Source organism: Oryx dammah, unplaced genomic scaffold, assembly GCF_014754425.2.
Source record: "Oryx dammah isolate SB20612 unplaced genomic scaffold, SCBI_Odam_1.1 HiC_scaffold_13, whole genome shotgun sequence".
Lineage (NCBI taxonomy): Eukaryota > Metazoa > Chordata > Mammalia > Artiodactyla > Bovidae > Oryx > Oryx dammah.
Window position 1 is genome coordinate 42,604,812 of NW_024070197.1, and position 14,820 is coordinate 42,619,631.

The window sequence follows — 14,820 nt, forward strand, 5'->3', positions numbered from 1 at the left end:
GTGGTGGTGTAGTCACTCAGTCCTGTCTGACTCTTTGTGACCCCATGGACTGCAACCCACCAGGCTCCTATGTCCATGGGATTTCCCAGGCAAGAACACTGGAGTGGGTTGCCATTTTCTTCTCCAAGGGATCTTCCCAATCCAGGAATCAAACCCACATCTCCTGCATTGCAGGCAGACTCTTTACCACTGAGCCACCAGCAAAGCTTTAACTCAGGTTATATTATATAAATATATATATATATACATATATATATACACACACATACACAAGGAAGTCGCTCAATTGTGTCCGACTCTTTGCGACCCCATGGACTGCAGCCTACCATGCTCCTCTGTCCATCGGATTTTCCAGGCAAGAGTACTGGAGTGGGTTGCCATTTCCTTCTCCAGAGGATCTTCCCAACCCAGGGACTGAACCTGGGTCTCCCACATTGTAGGCAGACGCTTTACCGTCTGAGCCACCAGGGAAGTCCTAACTCAGGTTATAATACAGTATGTTTTATATCTTCAATCCATAGAGGTACTGCCCTAAGATAAAGTAAAGTGAGTTCACTTGAGGACTCCAAATTCTGACAGCATAAACAGCATCTGGTTCATTTACCAATGGCTCTCACTTCCAATAATTGCCTAATACAGAATGAGCAACAAACAGCATGTATAAAGGCCCTGAATATTCACTGGAAGGACTGATACTGAAGCTTAACCTCCAATGCTTTGGCCACCTGATGCAAACAGCCAACTCATTGGAAAAGACCCTGATGGTGGGAAAGGCTGAAGTCAGGAGGAGAAGGGACAGAAGACAGAGGACAAGATGGCTGGATAGCATCATTGATTCAATGGACATGAATTTGAGCAAACTCCGGGAGATGGTGAAGGACAGGGAAGTCTGGAGTGCTACTGTCCACAGGATCACAGAGTTGGGCATGACTGGGCATGACTTAGTGACTGAACAACAACAACAACCAAAAAAAAAACCTGTAGCCAGATAAAGCAGGGGAAATAGGGACTTCTAAGAAGGCCAATGTGGTTGATGGGCAGGGAGCAGAGAGGGGTCACATCCATTGAGGCTGTGGATGATGCAAGTAGAGTTTACACTGTGCAAAACATCGTAGGTCATGTGAAGTTTCCTTTTTATCCGAAGAGCAACAGAAAGCCATGAAAGATTTTTTTTTTTTTGCCATGACACCCAGCTTGCAGGATCTTAGTTTCCCCACTGGGAATCAAACTCAAGTCATTTCAGGAGCGCCACTGGACCACCAAGGAATCCCATGAAAGATTTTTAAACAGGTGGTTGACAGAGGAGTTAAGAAAGGAAAGGGCCATGATTTCATTTGCATTTTGAACAGCTCACACACTACAGTGTGAAGAAGTGTCTTTTGTGGAAGGGGGGACAAAAGGGGACCAAGGAGTGATTGGATGCAGAAGTGAATATAGACCAATAAGGAGATCACTGCAACAGTCCACTGAAGAGGTAATGGTAGTGGTAGCCCAGTCCAAGGTGGTGAAGATGGAAAAAAGTGAAGAGATTACCAATATTTTTAGACAAATTGATAGGACTTGATTTGGGGAATGAGAGAAACACTCAGTTCTTCTGAGCCTCAAGTCTTCATTTGTAAAACCCGACTCTTGATAGTCCATCTGTATAATATCTATTTTGCAATCTGCTGTGATAAGAATATGAAACAATATAAATATTATGGAACCGCAGATGCGTAATAAATGCTAAAAAAAGAAAATTCCATAACAATTATTATTGTCATCCCTTGGAACAACTGCTACAGCATGAACCCCCCAAAGTAGAAAACGGTATTGTAGTTAAAACTCCACATCCGCTACGCGGAAGACACAGAACACAGACAACTGTTTCAAACATATACACCTGATCGCACAGATTATCTCATCTCACCCGATCTCAATCCACAGAAATCATTACCGAAGAGGAAAGCACAACTGATATGATCACAAGCATCTAAGAGTCTGGTAAACTGAGGCACAAGGGTAGCTACAAACTTAACCAAGGAATGAAGTGCAGAAGCAGAACAAGGAAATGGGTGTCTTAATTCTCATGTCAGTCGCTCCACTAGGACTAGGCCTGCATCCCGAGCAGCACGTATTCAAAGCCCCCAAAGTCTCTGGCTCCCTTGCTGACAAGGCCTTGTAACCCCTTCGCTTAAGACCGTGGGTCCGCTTGCCATCTAACCAAGCCCTTCCGGTTCCCAGACCCCAGCTACAAGTGCGCGAAAGATCCCAGACTCGGCTGAGCCCAAAATACCTTAGCTTCGCGCTCTCGTTCCTCGGCCGTCGGGGTCCGCTTCATGCTGCCGATATAGCCGCCTTCGCCACTACTAACCGCGTAGATTCCTAGCCCTGGACCCCGCCTCCTCCATGTAGTTCTCTCGGCGTCCTGCTCCAGCCTGGCGCCATTCTCCCTCGGAAAGGAGAGAACTACCACTCCCAGGGTGCACCGCGGTAAGGCCGGAATGAACCTCGGGGTTGGAAGCTAGAGAATTTCCCAGGTTCGACAGCTGGGCAAGCGTAGTCTGCTGCTCTTCGAGCAGGCCGGCGAGGGCCCAAAAAAGAACTACAATTCCCAGAAGGCAACGGTACCTGCCATGTTTTTCCCGTGCTCCTCTCGGCCGACCGCCTCACAAGCCGTCGGCGCTATAGCAACGGTAGCTAGCGGCTGGGAGAGAGTGGCGGTGAGTACACCCGGGGAGTAGAGGGGTGCAGGTAGCCGACCCTCTACCTCTAGCACGGGCCGGGGTCGTGGGGTCTGCTCTACCTTCTGGAGAAGGCCTTGGCGTTCTGCTCACGTGAAGAGCAGCCCAGCACGAGACACCTCACCTACTCAGGCCTGAATCACAGCCCGCCCATTATCCCGACTCCCAGCATCTGTTTGAAATTTTCTATCCCAGCCCTGAACCTTAGTTGATGAGGGGTGAGGCTAAGTACAGTGCTTATCCAGGTCCTTCTTCAGGCAAAAGGTCACCTGCAAGGAGTTCGCTCGTTGCCTCAGTAGATATGAATTTGAGCAAACTCGGGGAAATAGTGGAGGACAGGGTAGCATGCAGTCCGTGGGATTGTGAAGAGTCCGACACGACTTAGCGACTGAACAACAACAACAAGGAGTTGATGGAGAAACTAAGCCTCCCAAGTGACTTATTTGCTTCATTATTTAGAGTTATTTGTTTATCGTGAGTAACCCATAGCCTATGAACTCCGTGACGGTGGAGACTTTGCTTACTCTTTAGTCTCAGTACCAAGTATTCATTTATTCATTCCATAAACATGAATACTGGCGACCAACCTGTGCCCTGAGGCACTGTTCTCTACCAGCTAGGAACAGGACCGATGCGGGTCTCAAGATGCTTCTACTTTATTAGTGTAGAGGAAATAGTAATGAAGATAGTGCAAGGAAGTGCAAGTGTTAGTCACTCTGTCCTGTCCGACTCTTTGCGACCCCATGGACTGTAGCCCGCCTGGCTCCTCCATCCATGGAATTTTCCAGGCAAGAAAACTGAAGTGGGTTGCCATTTCTTTCTCTAGGGGATCTTCCCGACCCAGGGATCAAACCTGGGTCTCCCGCATTGCAGGCAGACTCTCTACCGTCTGAGCCACCAGGGAAGACCAATGAAGATAGTAAATAGCAGTAAATATGATCATCTCGGGCTTCCCAGGTGGCACTAGTGGTAAAGAACCCACCTGCCAATGCAAGTAGGCATAAGAGATGAGGTTCGATCCCTGGGTCCAGAAGATCCCCTGGAGGAGGGCACAGCAACCCACTCCAGTATTCTTGCCTGGAGAATTCCACGGACAGGGGAGCCTGGCAGGCTGCAGTCCATAGGGTAGCACAGAGTTGGACAGGACTGAAGCGACTTGCTTTGCACACATAATAATCTCAAATGGCGATGATGGCTATAAAAGAAATAAACAGTGCTGAAGTTGGGAGGAAGAGTACGGTAGCATAGGATGCTAAGGGAAGGCTTCTTGGAAAAAAAAATTATGTTTGAGCTGAGCCCCAGAAAATGAGGAGCCAGCTAGTGCAAAGACCTTGAGCAAAGCAAGGATACCTTGGATTTGAAGAATCTAGAGAACAGTGCGGAGAAGGCAATGGCACCCCACTCCAGTACTGTTGCCTAATCCCATGGACGGAGAAGCCTGGTGGGCTGCAGTCCATGGGGTCGCTAAGTGTCGGACACAACTGAGCGACTTCACTTTCACTTTTCACTTTCATGCATTGGAGAAGGAAATGGCAACCCACTCCAGAATTCTTGCCTGGAGAATCCCAGGGACGGGGGAGCCTGGTGGGCTGCCGTCTATGGGGTCGCAGAGTCGGACACGATTGAAGCGACTTAGCAGCAGCAGCAGAGAACAGTGAGTGGCACATAGGGAATCAGGAATGATTGAATGAAACTGTTGGGGAGGCATTGCAACGTCATGCATTATTTCTCAGCCTTGGCGTTATTAACATTTGGGGCCAGATCATTGTTTTTTGTGATTCCTGTACACTATAGTAGGATCCAGTGCCTGATGATCTGAGGTGGATCTGATGCAATAATAATAGAAATATAAAGTGCAGAGTAAATGTAACACATTTGAATCATCCTGAAACTATCCTTCCCACCCTAGTCCATGGAAAAATTTTTCCATGAAACCGGTCCCTGATGCTAAAAAAGGCTGGGGACCTCTGCGATATTTAGCATCATCTCTGACTGCTAGATGCCAGTAACACCACCTGCCTGCTTCCCAGTTGTGACCATCAAAAATAGCGCCAAACAGATGCTTCCTAGATGTGTGACCTTGGGCAAGTTCCCTAAGCTGTGTCTTGGTTTCTTCATTTGTAAAGTAGGACACATTTGAGTAACAACCTCAAGAGTGCCTGGCACATCTTACTAAGCATTCAATTAATGTTAACACCATCACCTTCATTATTGTTATTATTATAAAAGCCAGCATAATTCTCCTGTGGAAAAGTTATCGTTTTCACAGTTGTCCTGTGTTTAAACTTCTTGATCATTTGGTTCCTAAACTGTCCTCTCCTGTAGGAGGGTTTCCAAAAGAAGTACATGATCTCCCAGGCATATGTCTGTGAGTTGTTTACATCAGAGTGAAAACTCAGTGGTCTGCGTTGATGAGTTATAATAAAAGTTATTAACCCTGTCTCTAAAAGATAATGTGTATACACGTAATGCATACAAGATTTTGGAAACCACCTCTGGCTCCAGACCCTGAAGCCCCAAGGACTCCGTTCATTCACTTGACAACGATTTAATGAACACCAGCTATGTGCCCAGCTCTGTCCCAGCGTTTGCGAATACAGAGGTGAATGAGACAAATCAGTTTCTTCTCTCAGACTGTATTCTAGGACCAATGTGCTAGAGATTGGGAACCTCTGCCTTAGGCCATCTTCACTGGCTCTTTGCATTACTAAACATTGCATGAACCACCCACATCCACATATGAAACTAAGTTACTATGGTGCATCTCTGTAAAGAGCAGAAACTGTAAAAATGCCAGAATTAGCCGGACAGCATGTATGTGGAGGCAGGAAGCCCTGGGACCTAGGCTTCATGGCAACAAAAGACACAACCAAAACAAATCCAGCTGGTGAATTTATGAAACCTTTCGCAGGAAACTACCAATTCCCTTGTGCATCAAGCTGAAGATTAGTATTCAAGTAACATTAACATCCCAGGCAAATGTGTTAAATGCCTTTAACTTACTATCTCATGTACCTTTAAAATATCTCTGTGAGAATAGGTGTTGTTTTCTCCACTTTTAAGATTAAATTGCTTTCTCCACATGATTAGTGACTTGATCAGCCAGTAAGTAATAGAACAACCATTTGAATCAAGTTCCTGACTGAAGTATTTTGATACATGCTTTGTTTTGGGGAGCAGAGAAAAGGGATGGAGGATGGAGAGGAGGTCTTTCTTAAATTTGGGGAAGGTGTTGTTTTTTTTTTTTTTCCAAACAGAGGAAGAAGAAGAGAGAAGGAAGAATGATAATCTTACCTCATTTCCTCAGCAAACTATAGGAAATATACTGTTGAAAGGAACACTGGCTCCATGATTGAATGTAGTATTACTTTTAAAATAGAAGCTTTCATCTTCTTCAAGCAGCACATGTGGGCAATAAGATGTCCATTAAAGTTCTAGTGCCTTATTCATTTTATTTGGTTCATTCCATTGCATAGTTAATGTTACAACTTGGAAAGATTTTATTTGAATTTTCTCTTCTCCACAGATAGGCAATGTCTGGTCCAACTGATGAGACTGCAGGAGACCTGCCTGTGAAAGATATAGGTCTAAATCTCTTTGGCATGGGAGGGTTGCAAGGTATGGCCAGCTGTTATATATTACAGTTATGAACTTTGATCAGTAACTTCTTTATTTTTAAAGTATCTCTGATATTCATACAAACAAAGCCATTTAAGGAACGATATAGCTCTTGATTGGACTAAACAAGAAGATGGAGAATTTAGAACAACATATGGTATTTTACTGCATGCATCAATTATCAACAGCTCATAGAAAATGTAAAATCCCCCTCTGTTCTGATAAAGAATTGTTATAAATCATCTTCTTAAAATTCCACACATCAGCGGAACTACACAGAGAATACCGAGCCTCCAAACTGAATTGCCTGGTTTAAATCACATTCACCATTAAAATGTTTCTTTATGCTTAAGTTTTATATGGGAGGAAATGCCATATTTAAAAAATTTTGCCTTTCAAGTAGAGTATCTCAAAATGGTTTGTTTATCCAAGCAATATTGACTTTGTTTTATCAAATTAATACACATTAAAGGTTTTCTTTGTCCTTTTATCACTTGGTGGTTGCTATGGAGCTAAAAAGCACTTTCAAATTGAAAAAGAAAAGTACTGCTTGAAGGAACAATTTAGAGTGTAGGGCTGTGTTTGTGTTTGTGTGTGCAGTATATCAGCCATGCTGTCATGCCACAGCCTTTGTCACCAAGAAGCCTATGATGGAAAATATATTCCACTAAGTCTTCTTTACAAGCTTGTTAATCAAAGTGTTACAGGTAGCCACCTTGAAGTACTAAAGAAAGGTGGTCAAAATATTATTAATTGAAAAAAAAATAACTTTGACTGTACAGCTTTTATTGTTAAAAGTAAATAGACTGTATCAACTTTGCTTTAGATCTTTAATGGTATATTGGGGATTCAAATACAAAGAAATTTTAAATGTGCAAGGCTATTTTTTAGTATCTGATACCCTAAGTTCAATCCTTGCCCTCAGTAACCTCCTTATAGGGCTTTAATCTTTGTCCATTTGTTCTTTGTTTCTTGTGGAGGACTGTTGAAAATTGACCAGCTTCACAGGAAAATATCAAATTTAAGCATATGTAAAAGAAATATCATGCACACCTGCTAAAAGGTATAAAAGTTCTTTAAAAATATGTGATAGCTTATAAATGATTTGCGAAGGTTTTTGTTTGGTCTTGCAGATTTTATAATTTATTTTCTATAACCCAACACCCATAGCTCAGAAGAATATCATAATCATATTGTTTTTGTTATAACTCTTACCTTTGCAAAAAAAAAATACTTCCAGATACCCTTTTAGTTTAGTTTTTTCCAACATTCAGCATACAAATTGAAAAGTCTTTATTGAATTAGAGTTCCATCTTATGTTCTTAAAGATGGTTATTGGAATACATTTTTGAATGGAAACTATTGTTACTCAAATCCTTAATATTGCATATAAAATATTAATAGCAAAGATTTTTGTTCTTACATCCAATCAGTGACATGAACAATGCTATAACATTTTCTAAAGCATCAGAGATTATGTTACCATCAACAGTGATTGTTTTTAGAGGCTCTTTTAAGTAATCCTATTAATTACCTTGGCATTTTTGCAGAAACTTCAACAACACGGACAATGAAGTCTCGCCAGGCAGTGTCACGTATCAGTCGTGAGGAACTGGAAGACAGATTTTTGCGTTTGCATGATGAGAACATTGTACTTAAACAGCATGCCCGCAAGCAAGAGGATAAAATTAAAAGGTTATGATAAAAAGCTTTTAGCTTTTTTTTTTCCCCTGACTCTGTAAAGTTTGGAGGATATGCTTTTCTATAAACTTAATTGAAAACCCCACCTTGAATCTTTTTTTGGAGCAAGGCAGGTTGTAAATAAATACAATTTTAAAAATGGAAAATCTTACAAACTAGTATAATAAAACAAAAAGATTATGAGTTTTTATTATGCCTGAAATTGCCATTTAAAAGGAAGAGCTAATAGCTATGAGTGCCATGAGTGTATCATATCTTAAGTAACTTTTGTTTTAATATTTATAGTTTAATAAGCAAATGGCCAAAACATCTGTTCTCTAAACGTCCTGATTTGAAATGAAAGTTTAAAAAAGTAATTAGCTATTCTAACTTATTAGAATGCATGTTCCTTTAAGATTTGGGGTTTACTAAGGAAAAACATCATTATCTGGAACATATTTTACTTTGCTTGGATTAATCTAGAATCTATATTTATTTCAAAGAGTCTACTGTTTCTGAAGAAACTGTCACTTTTGTGTGCACAATTTCTGCAGGGATTATTTCTTAAGAATAGATGTCTTTCATTCTTTCTTGTTCAGGAACACTTGACTGTTTTCTGAATGTGTGATTTAAAGTTCATTCTCATGTGTGAGCATGGACAGATCTGTATCATGTTCTAGATCCAATGGAAAGCTGAGGCAGTGATTGAAGAAGGAAGATAGAGTTTATTTTTTTCTGCTTGGAACTTAGCCTCTAAAGGAATGACTTCTAGTCAGTTCCTACTCTGTGGACTTTGTTTTAATGACCCACTGACCTGCTTTGTGAAGAGCTTTTGCTTTGAGTTGGTTTTTGAGTCATGATGATGGCTTTTTGCAAGACACGTGACTCACTTGCCTGATTGTTTTCCTGATCAGTAACAGCCATCACCCTGTCTAAATGAGACATTTAGTCTGTGACTGCTTAACAGTTTTTTTCTTTGTAAACCTAATTGGTCAGTAAAATAATTAAATTCACAACCTTGACCTCATTAGTAATTTGTCCTAGCTAGAAAGTAGAAAACAACTTAATAATGAGCTACATAGTTTAATGGAAAAAGCTCTATGCCAGGAGTCAAGTTGTATGCATCTGTTCTTTTATCTCTCTGCCACTCTCCTGTGGCATGTTCAAGCCATTTAACCCCCAGGGATTTTATTTTACTCAGCCCTGAGAATAGTGATCCATTGACCACTATAACCCAAAGCTCTAATTTCCTTCTTGATTTCACACCAGTGACACTACGTAGATACATGGATAGAACTTTATCCGTAAGATATAATTAGATTCGCTTATTTAGAATAAATGTAGATTTGATAAACTACCTTTCTAAAGAAGTATTCAAACTTTACCTTGTCACTTATTTCATTAATAGAAAATAATCAAATGAATATTGTTGCTATCACCGGACAAAGAGAGGCAATCTTACCTTTCCTGGCAGAGCTTCCTTCAGTATCTTTGGAGGAATTGTAAGCCTCTCTATGGGTGTACCCCTCTTGCCTTAAAAACTGGAGTTGTTTGCTTTTTTCTCTAGATGTTGACTGCTTTTTCACATTAAGTCTGTGTCTTTCTTTGGCACGTAACCTCTGTCTCTGTGTGAATGCCTCTGTGTAGCGGAAGATTCAGGTGTTTAGGCTGGCGTCTCATTTCAGTGGCCGCCATCTCTCTGTGGCAGCTCCATTTGGTGGGGCTGAGGGTCCGAGAGGGCTGGGTAGCACGCATGGCTCTGTTGGGTTTGCAGTACCTGCCCAAACTTCCCAATGATATATCCTTCTCAGGATTAGGTGGAAAAGGAACTAATCCATTGATTATTTTACTAGGGTGTTTGTGGTACTCTTGGATCTTGGTTTTTATTATCCTATATCCCTTATAAAGCATGTTTAATGGATGTGCCTCAAGGGAAAGAGAAAACAATCTTAACTGATTATGTTATGCATAGCTCTCCCCCCCATGCCACATGCTGTAGGCCGAGTAGCCAGAAGTGTAGATAGACATGTATTACTACCGCTTTTACAGAGCACTCCGCTCAGGGCAACAAAAGGTTGTACTATGACATCCCAAAGCTATTAAAGGGTTTTTTTTATTTCACTTTTGTTCTCTTAAGTAAAAGCTTCTGTCCATAACCAGGCTAAAATAAAGCAAAACTCCGTTTAAAGAAAAATGAAGTGTGTTTTTATTTTCAATCTCCTGTCTGGGTCTTTATAAAAATAGATTCACTATAAACTAGAATCAGCTATTGAAGATGTGCGACCAATTTTGTAAAGTCTTGAACTTGTGTCTCTCATCAAAGCCACCTTTTCTTTCTTGTACTGCCAAGATTTTTCCATTCACTGTCAAGTATGTTTTCCGTACGTGTATATTACATCACCCCCATGTGCCCTTTCTGTCTTTTGTTCTGTCTAACCAGTTTTTATCAAAACTTAAAAGAATCAAAGGTATAAACTCCTGAGATGTCAAAAGCACAGTGTATGTCTAAATTTAAAAGCAACATTAAAATAATACTTTTTTTGTGTCTAATTATTTTCTACCATTAAACAAGCATGTTGCTGGAGCACTGAGCAACATGTAATGGTGTATTTGGGTTTCTTTTTAATTGTTCATTGGGCTTTTAATATGTATCTATGCATTCTAACATTTTTATATTTGTAATATATCTTAATCCCAGAGAAACTGAAAACAATATATCACCTAAATGCTGCTTAGTCTTAATATACTTTGGAAAAGTTTTAACTTACTGTGGCTTGCAGATATAACCCACCACATCCACAATCCGTAGCTACATTTAAGTGCATACAGCATTCCTACGTAAGGTCATGCGTTAAAAATTGCATTTGAGGAACATATGGAGTAAATATGTGTCCTCTCTTTACTAACCTTAAATGATAAGCCTTAGGAAACTGTTATTTGTCAGTGCTATAAAGCAGATTGTTGCCCAGTGGTTTCAATTATCATCAAAGGATTCTTCACAGGCAGTAATAGTTACATCAAAACCTGAAATTTATTATTCAGGTTCTGCACTGAAGTCTTCACAGTGATTATGTTCCTTTCAACAGAATGCATTTTATGCTGACTTCTCACATTCCTTTTCATCTTTTTATTATTTCCCTAGAATGGCCACCAAGTTAATACGGCTAGTTAATGACAAGAAAAGATATGAACAGGTTGGTGGCGGCCCCAAGCGGTTGGGAAGAGATGTGGAAATGGAAGAAATGATTGAGCGGCTACAAGAGAAAGTTCATGAGCTTGAAAGACAAAATGAAGTCCTCAAAAGCAGACTGATTTCCACCAAGCAGCAACTTCAGATCCAGGGTCACAGACACACTCCGTACAGTTACGTGCAATCTCGTGTTAACACCGGGCGTAGAAGAGTGAATGAAAAGGCAGGCTTACAGGAATGCCCCAGGAAAGGTAAACTAAAGCTTACATTAAGTCCTAAATTTAAATTAATAGGTTGTTTTACACTCACATACATACATACACACACAGAGTTTTATTTCTACATTATTCATGTTTTTAAGCATCTTTCAGAAGGAAAAATTGTTTTTTTTACTTTTTGATAAAATCACATTAACATGAAGGTCATTTTATATAAGAATCACTGGATCATGCTCAGATTTGTCTAGTAAAACATTGAACATAAGTATTCATTCTAACGGGTAAAAGAAGCATATACGAAATTACATAAAATACAGGTTTAGTTTAGTTTTGGTTGGTTTTTATAGTCAGTGATGAAAATCGCATTGACTCAGGCAAATGGAGAAACAACTAGTTTACTTATATGGTCACACTGTTGTTCTGAATAATCACACCTAAGTTCTTTGTCCAAAGGTCTTCCATAAATTGTACAGAATGGTTTAAATATTTCTCATCATGGGAGGCAGCTTGACCATGGAATGTGCACGTAACTAGGGGTTTAAAAAGTTGGGTTCTTGGTGACGTTGGACAAGTTTTCTAGTGATTCTGACCTTGAGTTTTCTTTACATGTAGAATAAAAGGATGTAAACAAGTGACCATAAAAGTCTCTTTCAGCTCCAAAAAATCATCATTGGTCAATCACTTTTCTTATGTTGAAAATGAATCACCTAAAACCTACCCAGCTTACAAAGCAATTCATTTGCATATAGAAGACTCAGTACTATACACAGAACCTACATATTTCTAGTAAAAATTGCTCTCTCCACCCACAGACTTTATTTTTAATGAAGCAAAAAGTCAATAACTATTTTAATTTTTTTTCATTACAACTACGAGGGAAGGAAATAGAATTTTAGTTCTAATTCATCTTCGTTTGGAATATGCTTCACATAAAGACCAAACATTTTTAGGGAAATAAAAAATTATGTAAAACTTTCATTTCAGTTCATCGAGGGAATAAAAAACACCATCTGAACAGAAAAAGAGAAAAATTTGTCCTATTTTTCTTCTGCAAGCCAAAATGTTAACACTATCTGTTCCCTAGACAGGGTTCCTTTGAAGTCAATAAGGCCTCCATGCAGGCAGGAGGCAGCTGCAGGATGAAAGGGCTTGGCTACTCCGAGCTATGTGAGATTGGCAATAGGCTTTGAATATAATCAAAGTAATCATAATGAATTATAAATCAAAAATACATTTGGCTGCTAATTAACTTTTTACATCTTGAGAGCACTTGACTTCCCAGAGCCTCATTTTCCCCATCTGTAAAATGGAGTGATAACACCAGACTAGAAGAAAGTTCAGGAGATGGTAGGTATACCATGATTTATTTTACATTTAAATAGTCATTTATCCTCTCTGAACCTTAGTTTTGTCACCTGTAACTTGGGAAAGATGATCCTATTTATGCTCAATAAAGACAATGCCCAAACATTAGATTAGTATGACAAGGTATTAGTGCTATGAGTTTCTGTCTAAATTGTTTGATAGAAGTTTCTCCTTATATAGAAGAGCCACAGAACAGAAGAGACTTGAAAATGTTACTTATATAGACTAAAATTTTCTTTGTATTTACTTTATTTACCGAAAGCTAATCATTTAATTATTGTATAAGTGTGAAGTAACTTTTATAATTAAAAGAATGTCTCATTATTTTTAACAATGGGATTAGGTTTACAAAAATTACATATAATTATTTTTATAAGCAAAATTGTATTTAAGTGCAGCAACAAAATGTTTTATTTGGAATCTTACTAATGATCTCAACTTACCTTTGTTGAAATATGGATTTTCTTATTAGGGTAAAATAAATCAAAATAGAGGAAACATTTTTATTTATGTTCACAGTATCTATGAGTTACACAAATAAGGGTAAGGTTCAGAAGGTAAAGTCAAATGGTGTGAATGAGTAATTTAAAAATCAAAAAACCTTTATCAAAAATACTAAAAAAAAAAAATCAAGGTTTTGAAAACTTTTTCCTTCATACCTCAGTTTATATTGTAAAGACCTAAATTTAAAACTTTGGTTCTTTCAAAATTTACTTCCGAAGTTGTAAATCTAAGTTGAATAAATATTTCTGGGTAATTTGGTTTAAAGAATTTGTTAAATGAGCAGTACTTGGTGCTGTGCTTTATTTAATGCCAGCTGGTGGCTGAGATCTAACACTTCCTTTGGCGATGTATGTCTGATTCTCCGTACTGTAGAGCCCGCATCTCTCAGTACGGAAGAGACTTGCTTATATTACAGATTTCCTTATGAGAGCAAATCAAGGGTCCTTCTTTTCTAACTTTGCTTGTATGATCCTATCAATTTATTTTTAGGTATTAAATTCCAAGATACAGATGGAGCAGAAACTGTGCAACCCATGCCTACAAAATATAGCAACAGTTTACTGAAAGAAGCCAGAGGAGAAATAAGAAATTTGTATGTATGCTTTTTGTGATCACTTTAGACCACTGTATATTGATCATGTCTCTCTTGATCCCTCCCTCTCCTTTATTTTAAACAAAATTGGTTTATGTACAAAAAATTTCCTCCAGCTAGATCTGTGAGTCAAAAACAGGTATTACATAGCATGCTTGCAGTACAATGAGGGAAATGAATATCTTAACCAACTGCATCAATGGAAGCATATATAGAGAAAATAGTTCTCTTTATTATAATTTCCCCCTCAAAGGAATGGCATAAAGCCCAGTCATTTAGAATAGTATAAGCTTTACGGGCAACATTTTCATTCTCAGAATTACAGGTAGGTTTTTTTTTTCATTTTTTTTTAGATCATGAATTAATTAGCCTTTCTGTGGTTTAAAAAAAGAATTGGAGGGAGTGGCTTAAAAGTTTGGAGCTATCAAATACATATGGATGTCAGATTTTGTTTCACTGTGATTCTACGGTACTTCATTCTTCATCATACTATGGTTTCAAAAAAGTTACTTCTGCCACATTTAGCTTACTTTTCCGTTAATGAAAGCCTCATGGTAATCTTAGTGTCTGTAAGTCACACAAATAAAGATAAGAATCTACCTTATCTACAGTACAGGTCTTCACCTGGATCATCAAAAAGTCAGAATTCTAAATGAGGAGAGAAAACATGAGACAAAGAATATCATATTTTATATAGCTACTTAAGAATAATATGGGCTTAATTTTTTTCTTTTGAAAATTTTAAATACCAATTACAGTAATGATTGCCTGTGAGGGAATAAAACTAAAAGACTAGCCTAACCTTGTTACCGTTAGCAGAAAAGCCAGAGTTCAAACCAGTGCTGAGGCTCAGTATACTGGGATGCTGCCAGACCTGGTAGAGAGAAAATATAAACCAAAGACCACTAAGTTATGTTTTGCAAATTTCTT

General features: G+C 39.0%; 2 protein-coding genes across 5 annotated transcripts in view; one reads left to right on the forward strand and one right to left on the reverse strand.

Moving 5' to 3' along the window:
- Positions 1-2,435, reverse strand: part of FTO (FTO alpha-ketoglutarate dependent dioxygenase) — a 426,125-nt gene extending 423,690 nt beyond the window's left edge. Inside the window, exon 1 of the mRNA XM_040254042.1 lies at positions 2,276-2,435. Within this exon, the coding sequence (XP_040109976.1) occupies positions 2,276-2,320 (45 nt within the window). The 5' untranslated portion in view covers positions 2,321-2,435. The remainder of the gene's footprint in view (positions 1-2,275) is intronic.
- Positions 2,436-2,605: 170 nt separating this feature from the next.
- Positions 2,606-14,820, forward strand: part of RPGRIP1L (RPGRIP1 like) — a 100,696-nt gene continuing 88,481 nt past the window's right edge. For all 4 annotated transcript variants that reach the window (XM_040254045.1, XM_040254046.1, XM_040254047.1 and 1 more), the window contains exons 1-5: positions 2,606-2,702; positions 6,250-6,341; positions 7,892-8,036; positions 11,164-11,462; positions 13,788-13,890. In XM_040254045.1, the coding sequence (XP_040109979.1) occupies positions 6,257-6,341; positions 7,892-8,036; positions 11,164-11,462; positions 13,788-13,890 (632 nt within the window). In that variant the 5' untranslated portion in view covers positions 2,606-2,702; positions 6,250-6,256. The remainder of the gene's footprint in view (positions 2,703-6,249; positions 6,342-7,891; positions 8,037-11,163; positions 11,463-13,787; positions 13,891-14,820) is intronic.